The 24,702-nt window shown below is 43.3% G+C and overlaps 1 protein-coding gene across 18 annotated transcripts in view; it reads left to right on the forward strand.

The window, feature by feature from the left end:
* ENAH (ENAH actin regulator) overlaps nucleotides 1–24,702 on the forward strand; it is a 132,074-nt gene that overhangs the window by 75,804 nt on the left and 31,568 nt on the right. For 9 of the 18 annotated variants that reach the window (XM_082704457.1, XM_082704459.1, XM_082704472.1 and 6 more), the window contains exons 4-5: nucleotides 16,850–16,906; nucleotides 21,678–21,762. In XM_082704457.1, coding sequence (XP_082560583.1) covers nucleotides 16,850–16,906; nucleotides 21,678–21,762 — 142 coding nt within the window. The remainder of the gene's footprint in view (nucleotides 1–16,849; nucleotides 16,907–21,677; nucleotides 21,763–24,702) is intronic. The other 9 variants (XM_082704470.1, XM_082704462.1, XM_082704466.1 and 6 more) reach the window with 1 other exon arrangement.

The raw sequence follows: 24,702 nt of genomic DNA on the forward strand, positions 1-24,702 counted from the left end.
GCATTTATATGAATTTATCTCTGCATTTTTCAATCTTCTGGAGATATGTTTTAGAATGAATTGGATTTTAGAAATCTCAAAAAGTTCTTAGAAATATCTTAAGTTAATAGTGACATTTATTTTTCAGTCCTGCAGATCGCATGTTTCATGGGACCAATATTGAGGTCCTATCACAGATGCCATCCAGTGTGCTCTGAGCTTAGGCCCTGTGCAGGCGTGGGGAGTGATGCTAACAGGCTGAGGCTGTCCCTTGTCCTCCAGGCTTTCAGCAGGGCTGGGGCACTGGAAACAAGATCAGCACATTAGGATACAGTGTGTGGGATGCCATGAGTGAGGTGTGCACCAAGGACTGGGGAGGACCGAAGAAAACTCTGGGGTCCAGGGGAGATTCGAACAGCAGATGATGCTGGAGGTATGATTTGTAGAATGTGTAGGCCTCAGCCATGGTAGGAGGTCTGAGGGGCCATTGGGAAACAATGGGAAACAACCGAGAGGCAGTGTTGTGGCCTAGGTGTGAGAATTTACAGAGGAGAGAGATCTGAGAGAGAAAGCAGGGAAGGCCGGGAGGGGCCTGTGTCCCGCTGAGGGCTGTTCGTGGCAAGGCGCCGGATCTGCCGGGTCGGGGAGATGCCACCTGTGAGGGGGCCAGGAGCACGTTCTGTGAGCAAGTGTGTGCTCTAGCACGGACATGGTGGGCTGGTTAGCAGGTTAGCATGCGCCCCAGGTCTGGCCTGGTTAGGGTATGCTGTGATGCCACGGTTGAGAAAGGTGGCACCCTGAAATGGAACCATCATGGAAGAAGAGGACCAGAGAGATGAGGAGGTGATGCTTTTACTTCTGGCTGCTGTGTCCTCAAGGGTGTTGTTGCATTTTGTCCATAAAGCCTGTCTGAGGCAGGAACGATGATCTGTTTATTAGGTGTCTGCTGTATGCCTGGTCCTTCTTAGGCATGCATATCACTGATGGTCTTTATGATAACCCTGCAGCATTGGGGGTGTCTTCCTCTTAGAAGAGTGAGGCTTACAGAAGGTTATGCAACCTGCCCTGGGGCCCACAGCTAGACCACTGCATAGGATCCCATTTAGGTGGGGGAACCTGTGGGGCTCAGTGGACTAAGGGTCTGCCTTCGCTCAGGTCATGATCCTGGGGTGTTGGGATCGAGTCCTGCATTGGGCTGCTTGCTTGGCAGGGAGCTTGCTTCTCCCTCTGCCTGTCTTTCCCCCTTGTGTGTGCGTGTGTGCGCTCTCTCTCTCTCTGTCAAGTAAATAAAATTTAAAAAAAAAATCGCATTTAGGATCTCTGTCGGTGACCTGTGATGGGCAGGCCAGGAAGGAGGCAGGGGTGCTGTGAGGTGATTACAGACGTGTCCCTCCAGCCACTGAGCACCATCTAGGCCACCGGCAAAAATGGTGTTAGCCAGAGGAGGAGAGGGGCGGTTGTGGTTCTGGGCCCTGGGTCACGGGTTTGATTCTGGACATGCTACATTTGGAGCACTTTATTAAGGCCTTCATAAAATCCTATGAGATCGGACCTTGAAAGAATCCCAGAGCTTGTCTTTTGGACAGTATTTTTCACTGAGTTTTCCCCAATCAACTTACCTTACTAAAGTCCTCTTTCGAGACAGACAGTGTTAGCTGCTCCTCAGGATGCAGTGAGTAACGGGTTTGGGGGTCGGGGGGGGGTCGGGTGGGTGGGACAGGCTTCCCGTGGGTCCGGTCACGTCCTGCTTTTATCCTTACCTCTTCGGTACTCTCCCCCACGTGTAGGTTCACAGTCTTCATAGGCACGGGGGCTTGATCTGCTGGAGCTGTGTCTCCAGTGTCCAGTTACAGAGACTGGCAAGACCCAGGGGACTTCCCTTGGGTCATAGCCCCAGAGGGGGAGGCACAGCTGTGGTAAAGGCTGTTTCTCTGCTTTTCAAATCGGCATCATCGGGGAAAGTCACTTTGGGGCCAGAAAATAGGAAAGAAAAGAGCTTTCATTTACTTTTTGTCTCATGTATTTTAGTAAGATTTCAAGGTCTTTCATTTAGTGGAAAGCACTTGTAATTGGAGTCAGAGCCAGTCTCTTCCTGTGGTGTCCAGGTACCTTCTCTTAACTTCTCTACCACTGTTTCCTTTGGAGACCATGTTAGGAGATCATTCTGGGAATTCAATGAGATGAAGACATTAGTATTACAAAGCTATAAGATGTTGTTTTTGAATGCTAATCTTTATAAACACCTGGAAAATTTTGCAATATGGGTTAACTTGCTTCGAGGAAGGACTTTGGTTTTCTTTAGCCTCTTCCTTGTCTTCACTCCCTGGTGAAGACCTGCCTTGTTCCTTTTTTTTTTCCTCAGAGGAAGTTAATTCCTCCATTGTTTGGGTGCATCTGAATGCACTCAGATCTCCTGTCCAGGGGTTCTTATCTTGGAGGGGAGAGAAGACACACCCATCGTCCCTGAAAGAAGGCCCCGGCTGAGGCAGAGATGAAGTCCTGTCTGAAGGGGAATGAGGTGTCTGCAGAGGGGCCGCTGAGCAGGTGTTGATGAGGTGGCTTTTGGAGCTGATTTAGGAAGGTAAATGAAGTGTAGGCACAGGGAGCTGGGAGACGGCAGAACGGGAGGGGAAGGAGTGAGCCCTGTTTGCCTGTTTTGTCCTTTGGGGACAAAGTCAGAAGCTAGGTCTGATCAAGAAGGGCCTTTGTGAGACACGGAGTTAGTGGAGTTTTTGAGCAGGAGGCGCGAGGGGAAAGAAGCTGTACTTAAGAAAGTGGCAGTGGTTTGAAAAGGGAGCTGCTCGAGGCGAGGGGGACAAGCATGAGATGCCTCGTGGAGACAGAAATCACGAGAACAGAGGGGAAATTGAGACGGGAGCATGACAGCAGTGAGTCAGGTGAGTGCACGGGAAGCCAATACTCTAGTGCTTCACCCCCTTAGGTGCCTGTTTTCCTTGAGAAGGACTTCTGGCTGCCCATTTTACAGGACCTTGGCAGAGCTCTGCAGGCGAGGACGTCGTCTGTGGGAGACGTGGTATGTGGGAGACGTGGTATGACCGTTAGCTTTGGAGTGAAAACATAGTTCAACATAAAGTCGATTTTTACTGTGAATCTGATTCCAGGTTTCAGAAAGGAAGGTACATAGACAGTTTTGTCTTCAGGCAAAGAAACTATTAATTTTTTCTACAGACTTGAAAATGAAATTAGAGAGCAAATGTGTTCAGCCCCAACATTTTTGAAGATTTACTTATTTATTAGAGAGAGGGGGAGAGGGAGAGAATCTCAAGCAGACTCCCTGCTGAGCACAGCCCAACGTGGGGCCCAATCCCAGGATCATGACTTGGTTTGGGCTCAACAGACTGAGCCATCGGGTGCCCCAGTTCAGTAACTTACTGACAGAGTTAACATGAGTATAACATGAATAGGAAGATGATTTCTTTCATGTTAGAACAGTGATTTTCAGTTTGTTACCCACAAGACTACCACACAACAAGTAGTTGTGAGATAATCTCCCTCGGTTTGGAAAGCTGACCCAACAGTACACCATACATTCTAGTGATAGGTGATGTTACACCACTAACTCAAATACTAAGTTTTTTTACTTGGGACTAAAAATTACCAGCTCTTTGTAGAGATACTCCGCTTAAAACCTATCAGCAATTCTGATCTACTGTTACTGACATTTTAGGAATTTTTGGATCTTTTTGTGATTATGTGATTGTGCCAAGATGCCAATAAGAAAAGTTTAAATAGTCCCAGGACCTGAATTGAAAACAGGACCAGCTGCATGTCTGATTACTTGGGAAAGGTTCTTTGCACAGGCTCGCTCCTAATGTCTAGTCCAAGGGAGTTAGTTAAAGTAATAAAAGGGTTTTCAGCTGTGAAACAGGTCAGGAGCTGCTGATTCAGGCTTCTAGGTCCTGTGTCCTACCCATCATACTTCCAAGCCTTAGTTTCCCACCCATGTCTCTCCCTTTCTCAGCTGGGCTTCCAGGGGGCACTGAGCGCTTCTGGAAAGTGATCTGGGTGATGGATCTCTGTTCTCCCCAGAATGGAGCATAGGCATCATTACTTTTAGTGGCTACACCAGACCCAGATTCCCTTGGAAGGCTGCCTCTCGCTGGTTCTGTTCCCTTGGCCTCACCTGCAAGAGCTATCTTGAAGTTCTGGGACTAGAAAGTGACTGGATTAGTGCCAGTGGTAAACACTAAGGTATTACATCCTTCTCATTTGTTCAGGATAGCTTGATCCTCCAGTATTTGTGGTGAGTCATACTTGGAATTACTCTGTTGCTAGTTCTTGGTCAGGACAGTTTGAATGAGTGGTTTACCTTGTAGCTTCCACTAGTGGTTTGTAGATGCCCTCAGCATCCCCTTGTCATCGGAGGGGTTGATGCCATCCCTGGATTCTGCACTTGATCTTTGGCCAAAAGGCCAAGAAGCGATGCCATCCCTGGATTGTGGTCTCTATCTAACTGCTCTCCATATCTCATTTTCTTTGGGCCAAGCCACCTGCAGCATCAGAAATCTTGAGTTGAAAGCCCTTATTCAGGATTTAAGAAGTGTGCTCCAGGGATCCTTGAGGACCCTCTTCTAGACCCTTCCAGGGAGTCTGTAAGGCTCTCCTTTTTCCTTCTTCTATTTCAGCCAAAGCAAGGTGCTGTAACATACCGAATGCAAAAGCAAATAAAATAATCCAGGTGTATTCACTAAACCAAACATTAAAGAGATTTGTAAAAATATAAATCCATGTCATCCTGATAGTAATATTTTTTATTTGGGAAATAATTTTGTTTTGGAAAAGAATTACTATTTTTAAAATGAATTACTGGAGATTAAAACTGGAAGAATATTGTTTATTTAATACAGCAAATAACAGTAGCTATGACTCACCTTCACAAGAGCTGTTCAGGGTCTTTAATAATGTTTAAGAGTATGAGGGGGCCGGGACCAGAACCTTTGAGGATGACTGCCCTCCTTAATCATCAGGAGCACTGTTGACTGAGGAGAGAATTTCCAATGGCTTTTATCCTCTCCAGGCAGCCTAGTGAAGAGCTCTTGTCTTCTTAGTGGTTGACAATTGAGGTTCCATATTTTCTATCTCTTTAAGACTCTGTGTCTTTAAGATAAGCCTAGCTTTGCTTACAACAGAGGAGCCTTTCTTCTGTCATTATTCTTCCCTCTATTCTGCGTCTTCTGTCCTCCCCATCAGGATGACTCCCAGGCTGGGCCTGTCTGGTGGTGGGCAGACTGCAGACCTCACTCCTGTCTGGATTGTCACCACCTGTCAGCAGGAGAGAGAATGGGGGTCTGTTTCCTGCTGCAGGTTTAAAAATTGCCCAGCAATAGATTTGGAACCATCTTCTCTCCAACACTAATAACCCCTGTGGCTGTGTGAGCTCTGCCTCTTAGAAGTTCAGGTTCTGGTTTCTCATTGGTACATTTGTGACTGCTCTTGTGATTTCCACTGTGATGTTCTAATAGTTGAATTACATGTTTCTATAATCTGGAGATAATGATTTGTAATAAATGTACTTGAAAATATTTGCTGCTAGACTTTGATGTTCCAGATGGCTAGCTGTTTGGGGAAAGCACTTAAGTGTGGCTGTGACTCAGGTCTGACACTGCATTGTTCATGGGCGTGGCGGCGTTAGTCTTACCGTGCGGACTTGGAGCTGGTCCCGCTGCAGAAGGATGTGACCGAATAACTACAAGAGACAAGATTTTTCTGTTGAATCTGCATGTCATAGTCTTATGGAAGGTGCCCGTGGCCTGAAGTTTGTTGTCAGACACGCTCTTCTCTCTGCCTGTCATTCTTGTTTCTCTGCTTCTCTGGTGGCGGGACCTCTTGTCAGGTCTGACTCAGGTCTGGCTGGGGATGATGTTTCTCAGCTTATTTTACAGACAGTTTAAAATTTAATGAGTGGCGCTGCCGTGATCTGGGATGTCATCCTCGATTATTTGCACACTTTACCTCAGCAGAGTGGTAATTATATAGTCCCTTTACTTGTATTCCTGAAATTTAGTCCTGTTTGTTGCCCATAAATTGGAGAAGTATTTGCTGGATGTCAGAAATTCTGCTACCTGTTTTGTTAGATTTTTCCATCTTTAAATAAGGATGTAGGGAGTAGGGAGCAGCTCTGATAGAACAGATTCCGCCTTGCTCTTCATTGATGATGAGAACTGACTTGTAGGACCTACTTCTCTGCTGACACCAGTCACAACACAGGGGCAGCAGAGCTGCCCCGCCGTTCTTAGAGCTGGATTTTGGACTGCCCTGTATTGGTCTGTAGGTGAGATGGTGTATTGTGGTTTGTCTGTGTTTGCATTCAGCAAAGAGCTTGCTTACATTGCTGTCTCTGAGTGAACATTGGACATTTCTGTTTCTGTGTTTTAATAGCAAGACAGAAAAATTCTAATCAGTCTCTTTTGGAGATGGTATTAAATAGTAGTATCTTTGAAGTCGGTATTGTATAAAGAATATTGTTTTGTTAACTCATAGAAAATACCCAAGAGGTAGGTGGGTCTCATGCTCTAAAGAAGAAAAGCTACAGGGAACTGAATTATTTACACTCTTAATAAGGTTCTGTGTTACGTGTTATGAGAAAAACAAAAATGAGTAATTCAAAATTGTGGACCTTAAGAGGCTGTGAATTCGGTAGAGAAGACAGAAGTCAGAAAGGTCTGCCTGGTAGCTTGTGTCCCACCAGAGGGACAGAGTGGTGATTGTGAGGTAGAATGAACACAGCGAGCTGCTCATGGGAAGACACTGAAAATAGTTCTCATAAGGTAGACCTGCTGTTTCTGTGGGCTTTTGCAATTTCTGAGAAAATTCACACCAGAATTCTGAAACTTTCGGGAGTATTTGGTTATGACAGTGTTGTTCACGTAGGAAGAAATGCATGGTCTTTACTGTGATAATGCTGTGCTAAACATAAGAATTACCTTTTCTTACTCAGATTTAGAGTCCCTAGTCTTCATATATTTAAGCCTTAGGAGCGTACATTCCAATTTGAGGATGTCAACTGAATGAGTGACATTAATTACCAGGAAGTGGGTCTCTGGTCTCTTTACAAGTACTACTGGAGGGGGAGACCTTGCATTGATGTGGAGCACTGGAGATTTTCACAGTCCTGCTATCGTGGGCACCAGATAGCGTTCTGCTTGCTTTCCATTGTTCTTAGAACAAAGCAGCTCCTTCATGTGGCTCTTGGTCCTTGGGCTCTGGCCCCTCTGGACTGTACATTCAGCAAACAGCCCCCTGCATCCTGGGCCGCGTCTTTTTCTGCTGCTGCTTTCACCACTGAGGAACTATGTGTTTTCTCAGAACACTTTAAACTTTTAATTTCTGGATTGAATAAATAAATTTGGTAGAACCGAAGTTAGTGACAATGCTAGTCTTTACTAGCAGATTCTCTTGGCACAAACAGATGAAGTTACTCAAAGCATCTCTGCTGACCTACTGCCTGCTAATTTGGACTAAGATGTGATCTATAAACAGCTCTCAAGTGTATTTAATGCAGTAATAGTACCTGGTAGCATTATTTCCATGAGTGGATGTCAGCATGTCTAGAATTCTGTTCGCAGGAAACCATAACTATTTTTCCACTCCAGCGGGATCCATGCTGTTCTTTGGGGAATTCGGCTTGAATGACATCTCCTCATTTGTAAAGAAACACATCTGCTTCCGTTTGCAGAGTGTGGTTCTGTTTTCAAGTATCGTATCCCCCCGAACAGCACAGTGGGGCTGTTCAGGACCGTGGTGATCCCACCTTGTCTGTTAGTGCAGCTTTTATTTTTCTGCCAAAACTTCCCCTCTACTCAGTACAGTATGATTTTGAGTGAGTGTTATCTAGACGTCCCACCGGTGTTTCTTGTGCACTTCACCTTCCTATGAAGAGCAATGGCAGCCGGTGTGTGGAGTGTGGGTTTGCTTACACGCAAGCTCCGGGTAAGCTTGTTAGGAGGGTACATGGTAAGAGGATGCATGGCCAGACTGCCTTTCTCAGGATAGCTCTGGTTTCTGCGGTCCTGCCTCCCTTGAAGGGTTGCTCCTGTGTACTGCCTTCTGATGGCTCTTGGTCCTAAGGACTAAGCAAAGAACTTGCCCTCACCTGAATTTCTTCGTGTTGGGTAGTGGCTGTGGATGAGGCTGCTTCCTTGTTTTTAAAGAATTCCCTGGAGGCTCATGGGATCCCAACGTTACAGTCCATTAAAAACTTCAGATACATCCACACCAAGGGTTTTTTGTTTTGTTTTGTTTTGTTTTTTTGTTTTTAAATTTAAGACCAGTTTTATTTCCCTGACTTTTGTTTAAATATTTTTGGTTTCATGTATCTCTCCTTTTTAATAAAATTATGTACAGATTGATTTGTTCTCATATTCATCTTACCCATTTGCATCATTTAGATGGATTGAAGTAAAGGTACTTAGATGGCCGCTAGCACACAGTATACCTTCTACAAGCTCTTTAATTTGAGTGGATTCTGTGAAAAATCACTTGAGCTAAACAAATATATCAGTTACTCCGTGCCAAGCTGGTTGCTTGCATTAGGATGTGAAAGTGGCACAGATGTTACCTCTGAGCATCTTCAAGTCCAGCGAGGCAGACCGCTAACTCTGAGGAGACAGTACAAGGCCTAACTCCACAGTCACACAGCACATCGCAGGGACCTTGGGCTCCCTCAGGCTGTCCTGGCGTTTCATGGTATTTCCTTCCAGGCTCTTGCTGGTACTGAAGACCCCCGAACCCCCATTTTGTTTGTAAACAACAATGAATTGCTACTGCTTTTACATCTTACTTTTAGAGGGTGAGTAGTTAAAAGATTCAGATTTAACATGAAAAATGTCTAATGAAGAATATAGAATAATAGAAACCTAAAGATTAAAATAAATATTAAAAATACAATTAAAGGGGCGCCTGGGTGGCTCAGTGGGTTAAAGCCTCTGCCCTCGGCTGAGGTCATGATCCCGGAGTTCTGGGATCGAACCCTGCATTGAACACTCTGCTCAGCAGGGAGCCTGCTTCCTCCATTCTCTCTGCGTGCTTCTCTGCCTACTTGTGATCTCTGTCAAATAAATGAATAGAATCTTTAAAAAAAAAATATATATATATATGTATATATAAAATTTAAAAGGTAAGTATTTAGTGTACAGTTTTCCTGAAAAAGTACTTTATTAACACTTTATTAAGAGTGGGAACCTGTGACACTCATAATTTAAAGTTTCCTTAATTTTTATAAGTTTTATAACATAAACGATCCCCGTTTTTAGTGTTATTTGAGTAAATAAACCAATGCTTCATTACCATCACAAACCATCACGTTTGAATAGGCAGCCGAGTTTATGGCCTGTTAACCACTATTTATTCGTGAGACAGTTTATTTAGAGAGTAATGGGGTGCTTGGGTGGCTCAGTCATTTGAGGCTCTGCCTTCAGCTCAGGTCATGATCTCTAGGTCCTGAGATCGAGTCCCACATCGGGCTCACTGCTCGACTTGATGCCTGCTTCTCCCTCTGCCTCTGTCCTCCCACCCCCTCACCCCCTCCAGCAGCCCCAGCGGTAAACCCTGCACCACGTGAACAAACCCAGCTTATTTTGTATTTTATGTATTTAACCAAACTATCCTTTTAATAAGACTTTACCTTTTTTTGAGTTTCAAAAAGTAAATTTTGTGTACCTTCGTTCCAAGTATTAATTGCCTGATGTAGAAGTTGGTAGAAGTTGCTTCCTGGTCTCGATGCTGGGGTAGCTGGATTTCCTGTGCAGAGATGAGAGCCAGGCACTGGGCCCCATGGACAGGGAGCCCGCTGTCCTGGTGTCACTGGGATGAACCGTCCCGACGAGCGCATGGGTATTCAGAGGCACCACCTAAGAAACCCCTTCATTGTTGATTCCTGCTGGCAGGAGCCCTGCCACGGACCTTCACACACCAGCTCTTGAGTTTGGAAACGGCATCCTAGCCTTGTAGCCCATCCATACCCTTGGGGTTACCCTGGTGTCATTGTTCGGGTCCCTTCCTTCATCATTTGTGTCCTTTTCTTTGATCTAAGGCCAGAGTCAGGAGGGCCCTCAGCTGGCCAGAGCTCTTGCTAATGGAACTCTGATTTCCACAAATTTTGTTTTTCAGGGGAAGATAAATGGTTTGTTTTGTTTTGTTTTGTTTTGTTTTTTATGATTAAAAAGTTGTGTGCTTATTTTAAGAATTTAAGCAGTGCAGAAAAACATAAAGAAGAAAGAAAAAAAACCTAAAATCCTACCACCCAGACATAATCACCTTTTATATTTTCCATAAGGGAAAGGTGATAGGGGTCAAAATACTTTTCAAGTTTGTGTTAAAAACAATTTTGAGATAAAGAACACAAAGCCACCATGGCACTGTATTTTTCCTTTACAGCTTTCTGGAGCTTTTGCACAGCGTTTCCCTGTGTGAGGCGTACGGCCCAGTGGTCGGTGCTTTCACCGGGTTGAGCAGCTATCCCCGCCGGCAGCCTTAGACAGTTCAGTCACACAGGAAAGCAGCCCCCCAGCTTGGATCCGCCGCCACCACCCCTCCCAGTTCCTGGCGACCACGGAGTTGCTCTCTGGAGACTCGCTTATTCTGGACGTTCCCTGTACGTCGAACCAGATGATACGTGCTCTTTTGTGACCAGCTTTTGTTCAGCGTGATGTGTTCATGGTTCCAGCTGTCTTGTAGTGTGGGTCACGCATGGCAGTGTGAGAAGTCCAGCGTAATAAAAAGCGTATGTCACATGTCTAGGTGTGCTGTCACACATTTGCCAGTGAGACTCTCACATTTCGGTAGTTGGCTTTCTTATTTTAAAGTTGTTGGGCCGCGTTGTATGGTGAATACAATGACCGAATCTTAGCATTTTTTTAAAATAAAGAGCTTAAAAGCAAAGCAGAAAGTGTTCTGCAGATTCTTTAGTTAAAAAAAAAAAACTCAACCTCTTAAACCGTGGTGAATTGCAGAAGTGTGTGCCAAGCTGAATGCAAACAGAGGAAGCCCTTGACCGGTTCGCAAAATCTCTGACCATATTATCTTGTGTCCCAGGCTTGGTTTCCCCTGCCCACGGCTGCCCTGCCTTCATTTTTTCCCACATCCAGGAGCATTCACTTGAAAGCCTGATACCTTTTTTGATTCTCTTAATTCTTTTTGTTTTGTAGAAGTACGAATGAAGAGACAGGGTCTTTGAAAGCCTCTGTTGTATGGTGAGAGTGCAAACACTTCTCTTGGTTACACTGTTTCTGCTCCTTCCATGTGGATAAGGGAGTGAAGTGGTATGAGTTTTCTGAGAAATGATCTGAGGTGTCCTTGTGTTTCTGCCGGTGCCTCAGTCAGCCTTCCGTGCTGAACTGGGTGCCTTGGTTGTTCTCCCCCAGTTGGTCTCCAGTGTTGTGGGCTGTTGTGGGCCTGTTTGGTCTGTCTCTTGCCCAAGTAAAAGTTTGGACCACTTTGCCTAATTATAATATTGTACTCAAACCTCTCTCCTAAGTCCTCAGACAGATTCTTCAAGTTTCTTAGATAATTTGATAATTACCTAATTTATGCTTATTATGTCCTTTCAGATTTTTTGAAGTGGCTAACAGGAGAATATGGTTGCTAAAACTTGAAGTAGGGAAAAAAAACTCCTAGTGAAGGGGGGTAATGATTGTCCTCATTGTAGGGGCCTGATGGGAACTCACATTGAGTGTAGACTATCAGCAAGTTCTAGTTACTGCGGAAGGAAATCTTCCCGCCACCCAGGGAAAGACAACTGTGGGCAGGAGGGCATGGGCACAGGCATGGGCACGGGCAGGGGAAGGGATTCGGGGAAGGGGGTTGGGGAGGGGGCAGGCAGAGGGAGGCGCTGTGGGCGAGCCTATCGGGAAGGTGGGAAGACTGGCATGCCTGAAGCCTGGGGAGACAGCATGAACTGGATGGCAGAGGCGGTGGTCACATCACAGAGAGAGGGCCCTGGAGTTTGAGGTTTAGCTGAAGACCAGTGCGAAGCAATTGAAGACATTTTATGGAGGGAGGCAAGTTCATCTGGTTCACTGGCTGCTGAGGGGAAGGGGGTCATACCGAGATCAGAACGGGCAGCTTTGTGAGGCGATGCTGCCGCCACAGTCAGGGCTAGCGGTCCGCGAGTGTTGGAGCTGATCCCTGCTTGTGTGTGTGTCTGGTGTTAAGTGTGTGTACTTGGGTGTTGACATTCTGCATATATTATGAAACCTAAGGAAAAAAAGGCATGAGACAAAAATGAACAGAAATAGAAGTGCTGGTGTTTTCTTTCCCATGCCTGTGTGTGGTCAGCATTCTGGGGTAAGTGCATCCCTCTGCAAACCCCTGTCTGGACAAGAAGTCACGGAGCAGTGGAGGCTGTTCGGAGAGAGGGATTTCGAGGGGACAGGAAGGGGTGAGCAGGGCCCTGGATTTCTGGTTTGTGTCACTGAATAGAGCACGGGCTCCGGCAATAAGCAGATCCTGCTCGTTAAAGTAGCTGCTGCCAGACTGTGCATGTGCATCCTGGTTCCCGTGGTGGCCGAGGGGCCCTGCAGGGAAGTAAGCATGGGACGTGGGTCAGTCTCCCCTTCATGAGTGTCGGTCGGGATGTGGCAGCTGGTACACTCTGGTTGACTCTGACGATTTCTTTAGCTGGGGGCAGAGTCGTTGATTCCACAGCCGAAGATAAATGATGTTAGAACAGGTGTGGGCTGGGGACACGTCGGGACTATCGCAGTTCAAGCCTGTAAGGAATTCTCCGCAGTCTGTCAGCTGTCAGCAGCCATCTTGCACTTGCTGAGAAAGGAATACAATGTTTCTTGAGGCCATAAGTTGGGGAAGGATTCAAGAATCAAAGGGGCAGGTGAACCCCATCACCTGTACAGTTTCCCTGAGACTTGGCATGACGACACAAGAGAGAAGTTTGTATGTTGGCATTTTTTCATATGTTGCTAGAGATCCATGACACTCCTGAGATATATAAAGATTTTCTTTTATTAAAAACTGCATGGGGGCGCCTCGTGGCTCAGGGGGTTAAAGCCTCTGCCTTCGGCTCAGGTCATGATCCCAGGATCCTGGGATCGAGCCCCACGTTGGGCTCTCTGCTCGGCAGGGAGCCTGCTTCCTCTTCTCTCTCTCTGCCTGCTTCTCTGCCGACTTGTGATCTCTGTCTGTCAAATAAATAAATAAAATCTTAAAAAAAACCCTGCATGTATTTTAAAAGAAAATATGAACATTTTTTGAAAATGTGTTAAAATGCCCCTTTTAACACCATTACTCTGAACACAGTTTGGTCTTTGTTGTGATTCTTGTGTCTGCTGACACGGGGTCCTGCAGAATGAGACTCACATATATATATGTATGTGCCTTTTTTTCAGCTTTACGGATGTATAATTGACGAACAAAATTGTAAGATATTTAAAGCACATGTCATGATGACCCGATACAGCATATACTGTGGAAGGATCCCTCCCATCCAGTTAACACATCTATCATCTTCACCTGTGTGTGTGTGTGTGTGTGTGTGTGTGTGTTGTGGGTGCGTCTGCACATTTCAATTACACCGTGCAGTGCTGTCAACCACAGTCACCATGTGTGTATTCGAGCTTTGGTCTTTATGCATCTTATGTCTCAAAGTTTGTACCTTTTTACCAACCTCTGTTTACCTCCCTTTTCCCCACAGGCCCTGGCAGCCACTTTTCTGCTGTTTCTGTAAGTTTGTTTGTTCAAGTCCACACACGAGTGATGCCATGCAGTCTTTGTCTTTCTTTGTCTGGCTCATTCCGCTTAGCGTGATGCCTGCAGGGTCCATCCATGTTCGCGCAAGTGACAGGATTTCCTTCTTTCTTACTGCTGAGTGATACACCCTTGTGTGTATTCTGTAAGGTTCCAGAATAGAATATCTCACACACTGCATCCTCTTGATCCGTTCATCCGTGGATGGATAGTAGGTTTTTGCAGCGTCCTGACTGTTGCGACTGAGGCTGCAGCAGACAGGGGTGTGGGTGTTTCTTGAGTGTCTTGTTTTCATTTCCTTCAGATATATGCCCTGAAGCACAATTGCTGGATGGTGGGGTAGCTCTGTTTTTTTAAGTTTTGAGGAACCTCCATCCTGTTTCGCAGCAGTGGCTGCACCACTGGCATGCCCGCGCTGCCCGATTTTGTTTGGTTTTGGTTTTGTTTTTCATTGCAGGCAGCCACACCACTGCAGTGTCTTCCTCTGTTTTGTTCTTGACACCTTAGCGCGCGCGCACACACACACACACACACACACACACATTTGCTTTTGTTCCCTTTTAAAACATAAGTCGTAGAACGGCGCGGTCACGAGGGTCACATCTGGGGGCTTTACTGATGGTCAGAGCACGAATGCTGCTCATTTGGAAGCTGGTGATGGACGTGCCCCCTCAACAGACAGCTTTCTAGAGAGCAAAGTGAAATAAAAACCAGCTTTAAGAAAGCATCATCTCATTAACCACTCAGAAAAAAGGCCGAGAGGGGTAATAGCCCCATCACCAGCTGCGTCGGGGACTGTAGCCGAGGGTCTGCCGTTGTGATTCTCTCTGGCAGGAGCATGTCATACTGATAAGATGCAAACAGCCTGGCGCGGTTGCCGCTGCCACTTCACCCAGGCTGCTTCCTTCTTGCCATTTAGACCAAACCCCAGAGGGGAGTGGTGGGCACCCCCTGACAGGACTGTCTCGGGGAGAGCGGCTGATAGATGAGCTCATTTCGCTTCTCTGGAAGTCCAGGACAGATGCTACATCTCTTGGGTTTGGCGCATCATAACCTCCTTGGTGCATACTTTCCTTCAGGGCCCGTGCTCGTCTGAGCGCCTAGCCTGATGAGTCCTGTGGCTGACTTGGAGAGACGGGGTCTCTGTGGGTGTGCGGAGCACCGGCACTGGCGCTGACCATTAGCCTGCCGCAGGCATCCCATTCCTGCGTCCGCCTGGTCGGGGCCGTGACTGCCACTTCTTGCACTGCCCACCTTCCCCCACCCCCCAGCTGAGCCTGGACAGAGTGGCATCAGCATCTGGCAGGAAGTGCCCCCTGCAGTAGGACGGAGAGCAGTATTTGATGCGGTGGCGAGCAGTGGAAGTCCGTAGACAGATGCCTTAAGATACCGAGTGCGGGAGTGGTGCTTAGCAGGCGTAAACGGAGACAAGAGTGGGAGTTTCTGGTGGGGAGTTGGTGGTCTCACGAGGTCTGCATGGGCTCCTCGCATTCCGACAGCGGTCAGATGGCTGAGCCAGTGTGATTGGCAGCGCAGTCTGGCAGGCGCTTTGCTGTCCGAGGCGAGATCCTGTCTCAGGGCTTTCTTGTAAGTTTTTATATTTTCCTTACTCTTTTTCCCTTTAAACATGAATTAAAGGAACAGAAGGGTAAAACCTGAAGATCAGGCATATTTATTGATGAAGGCTTTACAGGAGTAGTCATTTGCAGACATTGGTAAGACAGATTCTTTTAAAGTTTAAACTTAAAATATAACTATAGAAAATTTCCTAAATTGTTTGTCTCCTTTGAAATGATGTGATTGACTTGGTAGACATGTTACATGCATGCCTGTGGTCTCTCTCCTGTCATTACAGTGAATGTTGTGCATGCGGCTTTAATAATAATAATAATAATAATAATAATAGGGTTGTTGAAAGTACTTAGCAAAGGTGACATTTCTTGATCCTATTTATTTTGTGTTTGAAAATATCTGCTGTATGTAATATTTTTAAAGCAAGGTTTAAACTTAATTGGATGATATTAAATCTATAAATGATTTTTAAAATTCTGATTATTTAAGATTTATTGCCATTTTCAGATGTATGGTCTTTAAATTGGTTTGGTTCTGATTCTATGTAAACTTTTTTAGTTAGCATAAATTGTATTATTTAAAGAACACAGTTTGGGGAATCTAAAATACTGTCTGTCTTGTATGCCTTTATGCAGTCTTTCTTGAGTCAGTATATTTTAATCTGTTCATTGTTTTTTGGCTAATACTGAGGGAAAAAGAAAATCTTTCCTACACTGAAAAAAATTTCTTTGAAATTTTATAGAAAATTATTGATACAAAGTTATAAATGTCACTAATGTAATAGTAAGAAAATTTTTAATTTTGTTTTTCCCATCCCAATTTTGAGTGTCACCTTGATTTTATATAAGCCCTTCTCCTTTTCATAAATTAGCACCATCTTCTCACTGAGTTTTTTTCTGTTAAAGAGAATTTACTTCATTAATACTTAGGGTAAATTTTAATGTAGGTAGCCTAAATAATAAATGGCTATTTGAAGTGGCCACGTGTATTTAGTAAGATATTTTGTCAAGTGTATAAACATATTGGGCGGAAAAAAGGAATCATTAAATATGGCTTGGTGAAACAGTGAATAGTTTTGATGTTTTTTCAGAGTGCAATGAAGATACTCTTATTTACATCAATGACTATAAAACACTTTAATTGCTACAGGCTATTTAAAACAACTTTTGTCCAACTACTAGAAATGAATTCTCTTGGGTTAAGTTAATTTTAAGTGTCTCCCCTGAATTTTTTTCAGCTGCAAAGTCTTCTAAATGCTCAAGAGGGTAGATACTGTGAAATTAAGTCATTGATTGCACTCTCTGATTGTCTAACTCCAGAAAGAAGGTAGAAGTGCGTCATTTGGTCTGGGGCTTCTTACAGGGTTTTTCCACAAATAAGATTACACAAAATTCTTTTTTAAAGTTTATATTAAAGAAGATACGTTTTTATTAAATTACAGAGCTTCCAGAATGAGGATCTAGATAGGACGTATGTATAAAAACATTTTGAACCATTGAAAGCACCTTTTAGTTTGTGTGAAGTTCTTCAGACGGCCCCGTTGTCCTTTGAAGCTTCTAACACCAGGTGTCTGTTGCAGCCCAGAGCAAGGTTGCTGCTACCCAGGACAGCACTAATTTGCGATGTATTTTCTGTGGTAAGCAACATTATGTTTACATTCCTTTTTCAAGCTGTGGTACATACTACTTGCACATTTCCATAACTTTTGTTTCCGTAGGCCATAGTCTGGCTTGTGGTATTCGGGGTATCCAGCAAGCTCCCGTTTTATGTCGTGCTCTCTATCTGTTGTGGTTCACGTAGTGATTCGGGCAGCTTTTGAGTTGGCTTCTTAGGACGTAGTCAGGGTGAGGGTCTTCCAGTGAGTTCTTCCGCAGTTCTTGCCACGGGAGCAAGAGGGGTTTTTGTTTGTTCATTTTTGTTTTCAACCTTTTTGTTTGAGGCAGTCTTTTAATTTATAACTGAAGGGACAGAATCCATGCACCTCAGTATGTGTCGAGGACTGTGAATGTGTCTTATCCGAAGTGAGCGTTTGCTCCACCGGAGTGAAGCTGTAGGCACCCTTCGAGGCGGGTGGAAGCCACTGCTGCTTCCAGCTCCTCAGTGACCGCCTTCTTCCTGCTAAGTAGCTTGGGCTCATAGAGTGCTCTTGCACTCCTGTGCACACCTATGTGGTGTTCGTATGCATGAGCCGGAGACGTCCCTTAGCGGCCTCGAGTCACAGTTAGGTGCGTGCTCCTGCCCTTATACGAGGATAGAGTGTGTGCGTGTGCACACACACATGAACACACACACAAACACGCACACCTTCCTCTGAATTGTTTTTATCCTTATTTGATTCTAAAACCTTCTGTTTGGAAAACCAAGTTCAAAAAATGACTTAAAAGTGTTAGAACTTTTTTTTTCTTTTTTTCTTTTTTTTTTTTTTTTTTGACTCCTAATACATAGATCTTTTTTTACTCCTGTATACCTTGACTGGCCCAGTTGTTCTATGAGACATATAATTATAAAGTATTAATATTGCTAAAATTTTATATAAACAGTTCAGCCGTGTATGTGTACTTTATCCACGTGACTCAAGTTTTTGATGTGATTCTTCAGTATTTCTCATATTGTTTCTTTACCTAATTCTTTAGAATTTAAAAATTTATGTACTGCTGGTTGAGGCAAAGAAGCATGTGTTATAAAATTTCCAAAAATAAAAACTCTGGTGTATTTCTTAATCACCTAAAGTTCCATTTTCGGCTTGCTCAGGGCGACACGGTCCCATCAGTGAGCCTGTGCTCCTGGTCTTCCTAACTCCCTGGTTCCCAGGGTGACTCTAAGCGATGCTTCTCTCGGCCTCCTCCTGGGGGTTCTTCTAGGCCACCTTTTGAACTAGCCATGAGTTATTCATATTGGTGTTATTAGGACTTTTTTTTTAGCTCATTCTGATGTTCTGTACTTTGCTACTTACTATGTTGAGTTCCATATGCAGAGTAATAGATACAATTTACCCAATTGCAGAGAGGATTGATTTGCCCTTAATAAAGGTGAATTTTTAAGTTGTAAAATAATGTGTTAAAATAAAGCAGATTTCCCCCCATTATTACCTTTAATTGATTTAACTGTGTACAATAATATAATTACCACATTGCTAAGTTTACACTTGATTGTACTGTGTATAATAACACCTCCTGGTCTTTTAGTCCTGTGTTTTTAAGCAGTCTGTGGCTAAGTGTGAAACCAGATTTGTGGAAATTAAAATGTGACAGCAGGTGCAGTGTGCTTTAGCCAAAACTCAGTATTAAGTCAAGACTGAAATGCCATTCATTCCTGGGTTTGAGAGACACACTATTCTGCTCTCCATCATTTATAGAGAACCTATGAGTGACATGGACACATTTTCTTTATTAGTCGCATCTCTGCTGTATGAATTTTAGCCAGGACAGATTAATATCAGTCCTTGTCTCCAGCTCTGGTAATAAAACAGAGACAATAATCCTCAAAATTAGCTACCATTCTTCATGACACCACAGTAGGGATGGGGCAGGCTCACATGTCTCTTCTCTTTTTTCCCAAAAGAGAACCATCAGCAACCACAGGATGCTCATAAGAATACTGTCTTGTGCCCACCGGATAGGAAAGTGCCTTTTTTTGCATTCTGTGAGAACACAGATGCTCATTTAGGAATCTATGACTGATGTGAAGTCGTGGTTACAGTCCAGAAAGCATGGCGGCAGCTGGCAGCCTTGATTGCTCCTAGTTGTTGCTTCATGTCCAGACCCTCCTGTGGGTGGGACCAACCAGAAGGAAACATGAGATTGTGTCCCTGGAGTTAAGTGACCCTGAACTCTTCTCTTCAGTGCTTACGGTATATTTACATTCTCTTAAATACACATGAGTTTGAGTGTGCTCATTATTGTGACTTGGCAGTACTTATGGCGAAGAAACAGACAAGACAACTAGACTAAATACAGGTGCGAGAAGACCCCAGGGGGAGGCCCCTCCTCTCTGGCCCACCAGGGAGGGGATGTGTGTGGAAAGACAAGCTGCCCGTTACCACAAAGAACCATGTAGAATACACTCGGAAGATCTTTTCTTGGATCAGAATTACCCTCACGTTAAGGGGTCTTCCTTAACGTTTTCCTCTTTCGGCTACATGAATACGTTTGTGGTGAATTAATTTTCTAATGATACCAGCCAGAGAATACTTTCCACATTTTTAAAACCTCCTTTTAAAACAAATTTGTGAAGTTTTTAACTTAAAAAAAAAAAAAAATCCAGAACAGTTTCTGTAAATTGTTTTTAAAAGATAATTTTTTCTCAAACTTTTTTTCAGTTAGCTCAAACTTTTATTATTTTTAATCTGTTGAACAAAATCAGGGTTGAATTAAAAATTTGACACCCTTTTCTTGAATTTGTGTATTTGACTTATAACTTAAATCGGTAGATTTATATTGGGGAATTTCATCTGTCAATATCAACGGTGGAGGTCACAAATGCCTGTGCTACATGTGAGCAGTATGTCAGTGTCCTTTTTTGGGATGGGTGCTGGATGAATCTCTCTGACCCCATGGCATCCAGCTGTTCAATTATTTGAGAAGTATGAGCTTTTCACTTAAATAACAAATATTAATTTAAAAAATAATTAAGCCAGACTGGTTTCATGAGTTGCCCAGGCTAAGTGCTCACATTTAATATTTTTGGATAAATGTAACTTTGGATATAAAAAAATACTTCCCCCAAATAGTTTAGTTTATATTTTTTTGTGTTTATTCTCCACTCCCAGTCTTCTGTTTGTCCCCCCTTCTGCTGGAAGAGATAAGACATCTTTTCCTTCTAAGAGTATTAGACATTATTTATGGCTTAATATGACAGTCGTTTTTACATCAGTATGTTCATTTCCAAAAGAAGGAAAGAATTCTAGCCTGTTTACTAGACAAGTTCTGTTTTTCATTTATGCAAAAATTTAAGTGTGTGTTTAACACTAACTTAAAACGCTTTTTGATTTTTTTGTTCTTGTTACTGATGACTTAGAATTAATATATTTTAATATTTCCTTTATGTGGTTTTCAAAATAGCAGACTTAGGAAATCTAATGAAATACATCACTGCAATTGTCATGTAACTTGTCTTTTAGAGGACAAATTACATGAATAATCTAGAAATGGGTAAAGAGATGAGAAAAAAAAATTAGTAGGTAAGTTTAGATCCACTTATCTGTTTTTCCACATTTGGGATATGCCAGTACCATACCAACATTGCCCGAACCTCATCCTTCTAGCTGCAAGGTTTACTTCCCTAGCACCGCACAGAGTTAACCAAAAATTTACGTCAGTACACAGAAGCATTTCTCTCGCACTTGTTTCTGGTACTAGCGGCCTACAAAACACTGTCAAAATATCTGTTAGGGGCGTTTGCTGGCACTCTAGATTTACTTGTTTACTGGATTCTGTTTGTTTGCTGGGTTAGATTTCAAGATTGTTCTGTTTTAACCCTAGGCTTTGTGTATTAGGTCCAGTACTTATTTCTCTCATGACACATTTAATTTTTATATCCAGTGACATTAAATTGTCCCATATTTAGTGGCATTTGTTATAAGATGGTAAAAATGGGTCTGCATTGCACATGGTATGTGGGAATGGATGGTCATTAGTTTCTCGTGTCCGAACCATGCTGGTTTGAACGTAGCTTTTTGGCTTTTGGGTGGGTTTTTTGGTTTGTTTTGTTTTTGATTTTGGGTTTTGTTTGTTTGTTTTTTTTTAATCCCCAAATGAAAAGTTACTAAGATTATCTATGTTACATTAAAAATTCAGATAAGTAGGTTAATTTTATATAGAAGTTTAGCAAATGTTTGTTTTCACCAGTGCTGGAAATGCCAACCTGTTAAATCCGTTAAATAAAAATGGCAGCTTAAATTGGGCAAATTTGTTAAATGCATTAGCGTTCTTCATCTTAGTAATAAGGTTCTCATGCTCTCTCTCTCCTGTTTTTCATTTCCAGTGTTCTATTTAGGTGAGTTTTTGAATTCTGATTTTTTCATTTAAGTTCTCCTTCTCCACTTCATGAATAAGTACCCCAAAGAGAATGTCTCATTGTCCTAGAAACGTCCAGCTCAGGTGCCTATTCAGATGCTCATTGAACACTTGTTTTCCTCAAGCTCTTCATATATAAATGTTTATTTTTCCTTTATCGTTGATGTTTTCCATTTGTTTCAAGTAAGCCTTCTGGAGATGATGACAGTATTATGTTGCAGTCTTTCATTTGCTGTGTGTTATGTAAAGCTTATATTTTATTTTGCTAAACAAAAAAAGAAGATACATTTGTAAATATGTGATGGTTTTATGTTATTCTTCTCATGATTTTATCTCTTCCATCCAGCTAACTATAAAGATAATGTTCATCTATAATGTTTTCCTCCTTTTTAGGGCCAACATTGCCTAGACAAAATTCTCAACTACCTGCCCAAGTTCAAAATGGCCCATCACAAGAGGAATTGGAAATTCAAAGAAGGTAAATTTTTTATAAGTTGCTCTTTGCAGTTTTCCTTTCTACTGCAGAAGACCTGTGAGCATCCTGATATCGAAAGTGGATTATGTCTTGTCAGCTGTTTAAAAGTCACTTAGCAGCATACAAAGTGACTTTCACTTCAAAGAGTCTTATTTTTATAGCGGTTATAAATTGATCTGTGGTCATTATGGCTTTCACATAACTAATTTAACTAGAAAGTCGAAATCTTGTTGGCTGTTCATAGAAGTCATTGATCTTGAGATATTACCATAGTGCTTAGTAATGGAATACAAACTCATTCTATTTATGATTAAATTGCTGGTTTGGCGAGGTCAATAATATTATCTCATTGCTTCAGTTCAGTTTATAAAGAAATACATTGGAAAGCCTAATACTGCCTCATCCAGGTATAGTTGTTTCTGAATTAGCAGAGTCTCTGAACTCTAAGTTACCAAAATCATAACAATAGTTTTATAAAATTCAGGTACATACAGTAATGAAAATTAAACAAGGTGTCCCATTTTAAAACAAATGAAAATTTTTGGTGATGTTGGTATTGCTTTTTATCACTATAGGTCACCTGTTTTATTTTAGAGAGCTGATAACCATTGTACGGATGGATTCTTCCATTTGATAAGCATTTGTTCCATGCCAAGCCAGCATTTCTTCTTGTGACCTTGGATTTGGATCTCACATTTGAAACGCTCGTCAGATTCTCCATGTTGTTTTGATACATGTGTCATGTTCCCCTGACAGACAGACAGATGGATCTCTACTATGTTCTCTACTGGGTGTAACTGCTTAGCTCTTGGGGAAGGCCTCCCGAAATGAATTTTGTTTTTGTCACAGCCTTTTATATTCAGTTCAGTCGCTCCAGAAATAGCCCCCAAATTTGATGAAAATCTATGCAACTCTTTTGAGTGATGCTATTATAACATGCAAATAAAATTTTTGTAGAAGTAAGGGAAGTTTAAAAGATAGAATCTCAGTTCTATATTGAGTGTTTTAAACATACCAGAACAATTGCAAGAGTTAGAAATTGTAATGGTTCTGTTGCCCCTCCCCCACAGAAAAGTGATTAATAACAAAATGATCATGGGTTCCTGGGTGGCTCAGTCCATTGAGCATCTGACTCTTGGTTTCGGCTCAGGTTGTGTGATCTCCAGAGTTGTGACATCAAGCCCCAGGTCAGGCTACACGCTTGGAGCATCTCCTCCACCTCTGCCCCTGCTCATCCTCGCATTCTCTCTCTCAAATGAATGGATAAATCTTTTTAAAAAAGATCATGGTATTATCAGGAATACCATTTGTAGAAAGCTACATCATGGCTTGGCAAGCAAAGGGCCCCCAGGGACAGTTGCTGGGTGGGGACAACACAGAGCAGAGGTTGGAGCCAGTGGAGGGTGCTGCCTGCTTCGTAAGGGTCTCCAATGAGGGATCCACTGCACGGATGTCATTCAGAACTAGCAACCTGCAGTTTCAGTAGAAGTGAATATTGAGTGAATTTTTACCTACCGCTGTGAAACTGCTGTGCCCTGTGTCTGATTTGGTCCTGTCCGAGTGCTGGCTGGCCCTGTGGCACTCCCCAGGACTTGAGGCTTGTCTGCCTGTGTGCAGAAGGCTACTGCAGGGCTTGAAAAATTGGATGGTGTTTATGTTACTTGTTTAGTTCAAGACTTGAGCTCAGTTGTTTTGAAGAGTGAAATCCAAAATTCTGAAAAATGGATATACATTTTAAAATTATTTTCTGTCCATAGCCACATGGAATCTTCTTTCTTTTATTTTTAAAATTTTTTCATTTTTAAAATAATTTTAAAGATTTTTTTATTTTTTAGTAAACTGTATCCAGTGTGGGGCTTGAGCTCATGAGCCTGAGATCAAGAGTCACCTGCTGCACCAACTGAGCCGCCCAGGCACCCCTCTTCTTTCTTTCAGGGAAACCTGATACCACTGTCTTTCTCTGTCGGTGTTAATTTTCATCTCTGTCCCTTCTCTCGCCTCCACCAACTTCCTGTTTTACCTGGTGGATCTGTTTCGTGTCTGCTCAAATCTCCTGGAAACGCTACTTCCAGCATTGACTTGTTTCTGGTTGAGATTTCTGCTCATGCATGTCTGTCTCTTTGCTTTCTTCCTTTCGATCCTTCAGACTCTCTTGCTTCTCGCGTCCTGTCCCGTAGGCCCCTCCAGCTTCTTCCATGCGCGCGTGCACGAGCTGTCCTCATGCTCCCTCTGTTCATGGTCTGCCTCGATAGACTGATGGTAGGATTGCATAGTGTCATTTCTTCTTAACCGTCTTATGCTGGTGGCTTCCACAGGGACAGCTGTGATCCTGCACCTCAGATTCATGTGGTATTTTTCACGAAATGGAGCCATTCGTGGATCCTTTCGAGAACTGGGTGATAGCAGTGGACACGTGCCCTCTTCCCCTCACCTCCCACCCTTCTAATATGCATGTAGCCATGCATTTGTGTGTCATTTCAGAGGGTCAGAGACCCTCTCGGTTCCACCAGGTGATCGGCTGTGAGAAGGCCTGTCGTGGAGCTCATGCATTTGGGTGTCCCACTAATACTGCAGTGTAAGCCCGCAGGATTTTACTCTTCGTGTGCATGCTTTTTCTCTTCCGTTTTCCTCCCAAGCTTTCTGTGCAGGAGGCCTGTAATGCTCTTCATTGACCATCCCTGTCCCAGTGTACCTTTTGACTTCTTTCTCTAACAGCCTGTTGGATCTGCTGACACTGTCAGGACTAATAACTTTTCCAGGATTTGTTCTTCTGTGTACCGCTGGTGTTTTCTAGTTGGTTTTCTGGTCCTTAACCCAGAGCCCTTTCAGCTATTCCCACGTTATTTCTTTCAGATTAATTCTTCAAAAGTTGTTTGCACGTGGTACACTCCCATGTGGCACCAGAGGGCGTGAGATGGGGAGAGGTCACCTGCCATGCAGTCA

Source organism: Mustela nivalis (genome assembly GCF_964662115.1).
Source record: "Mustela nivalis genome assembly, chromosome: 16".
NCBI lineage: Eukaryota > Metazoa > Chordata > Mammalia > Carnivora > Mustelidae > Mustela > Mustela nivalis.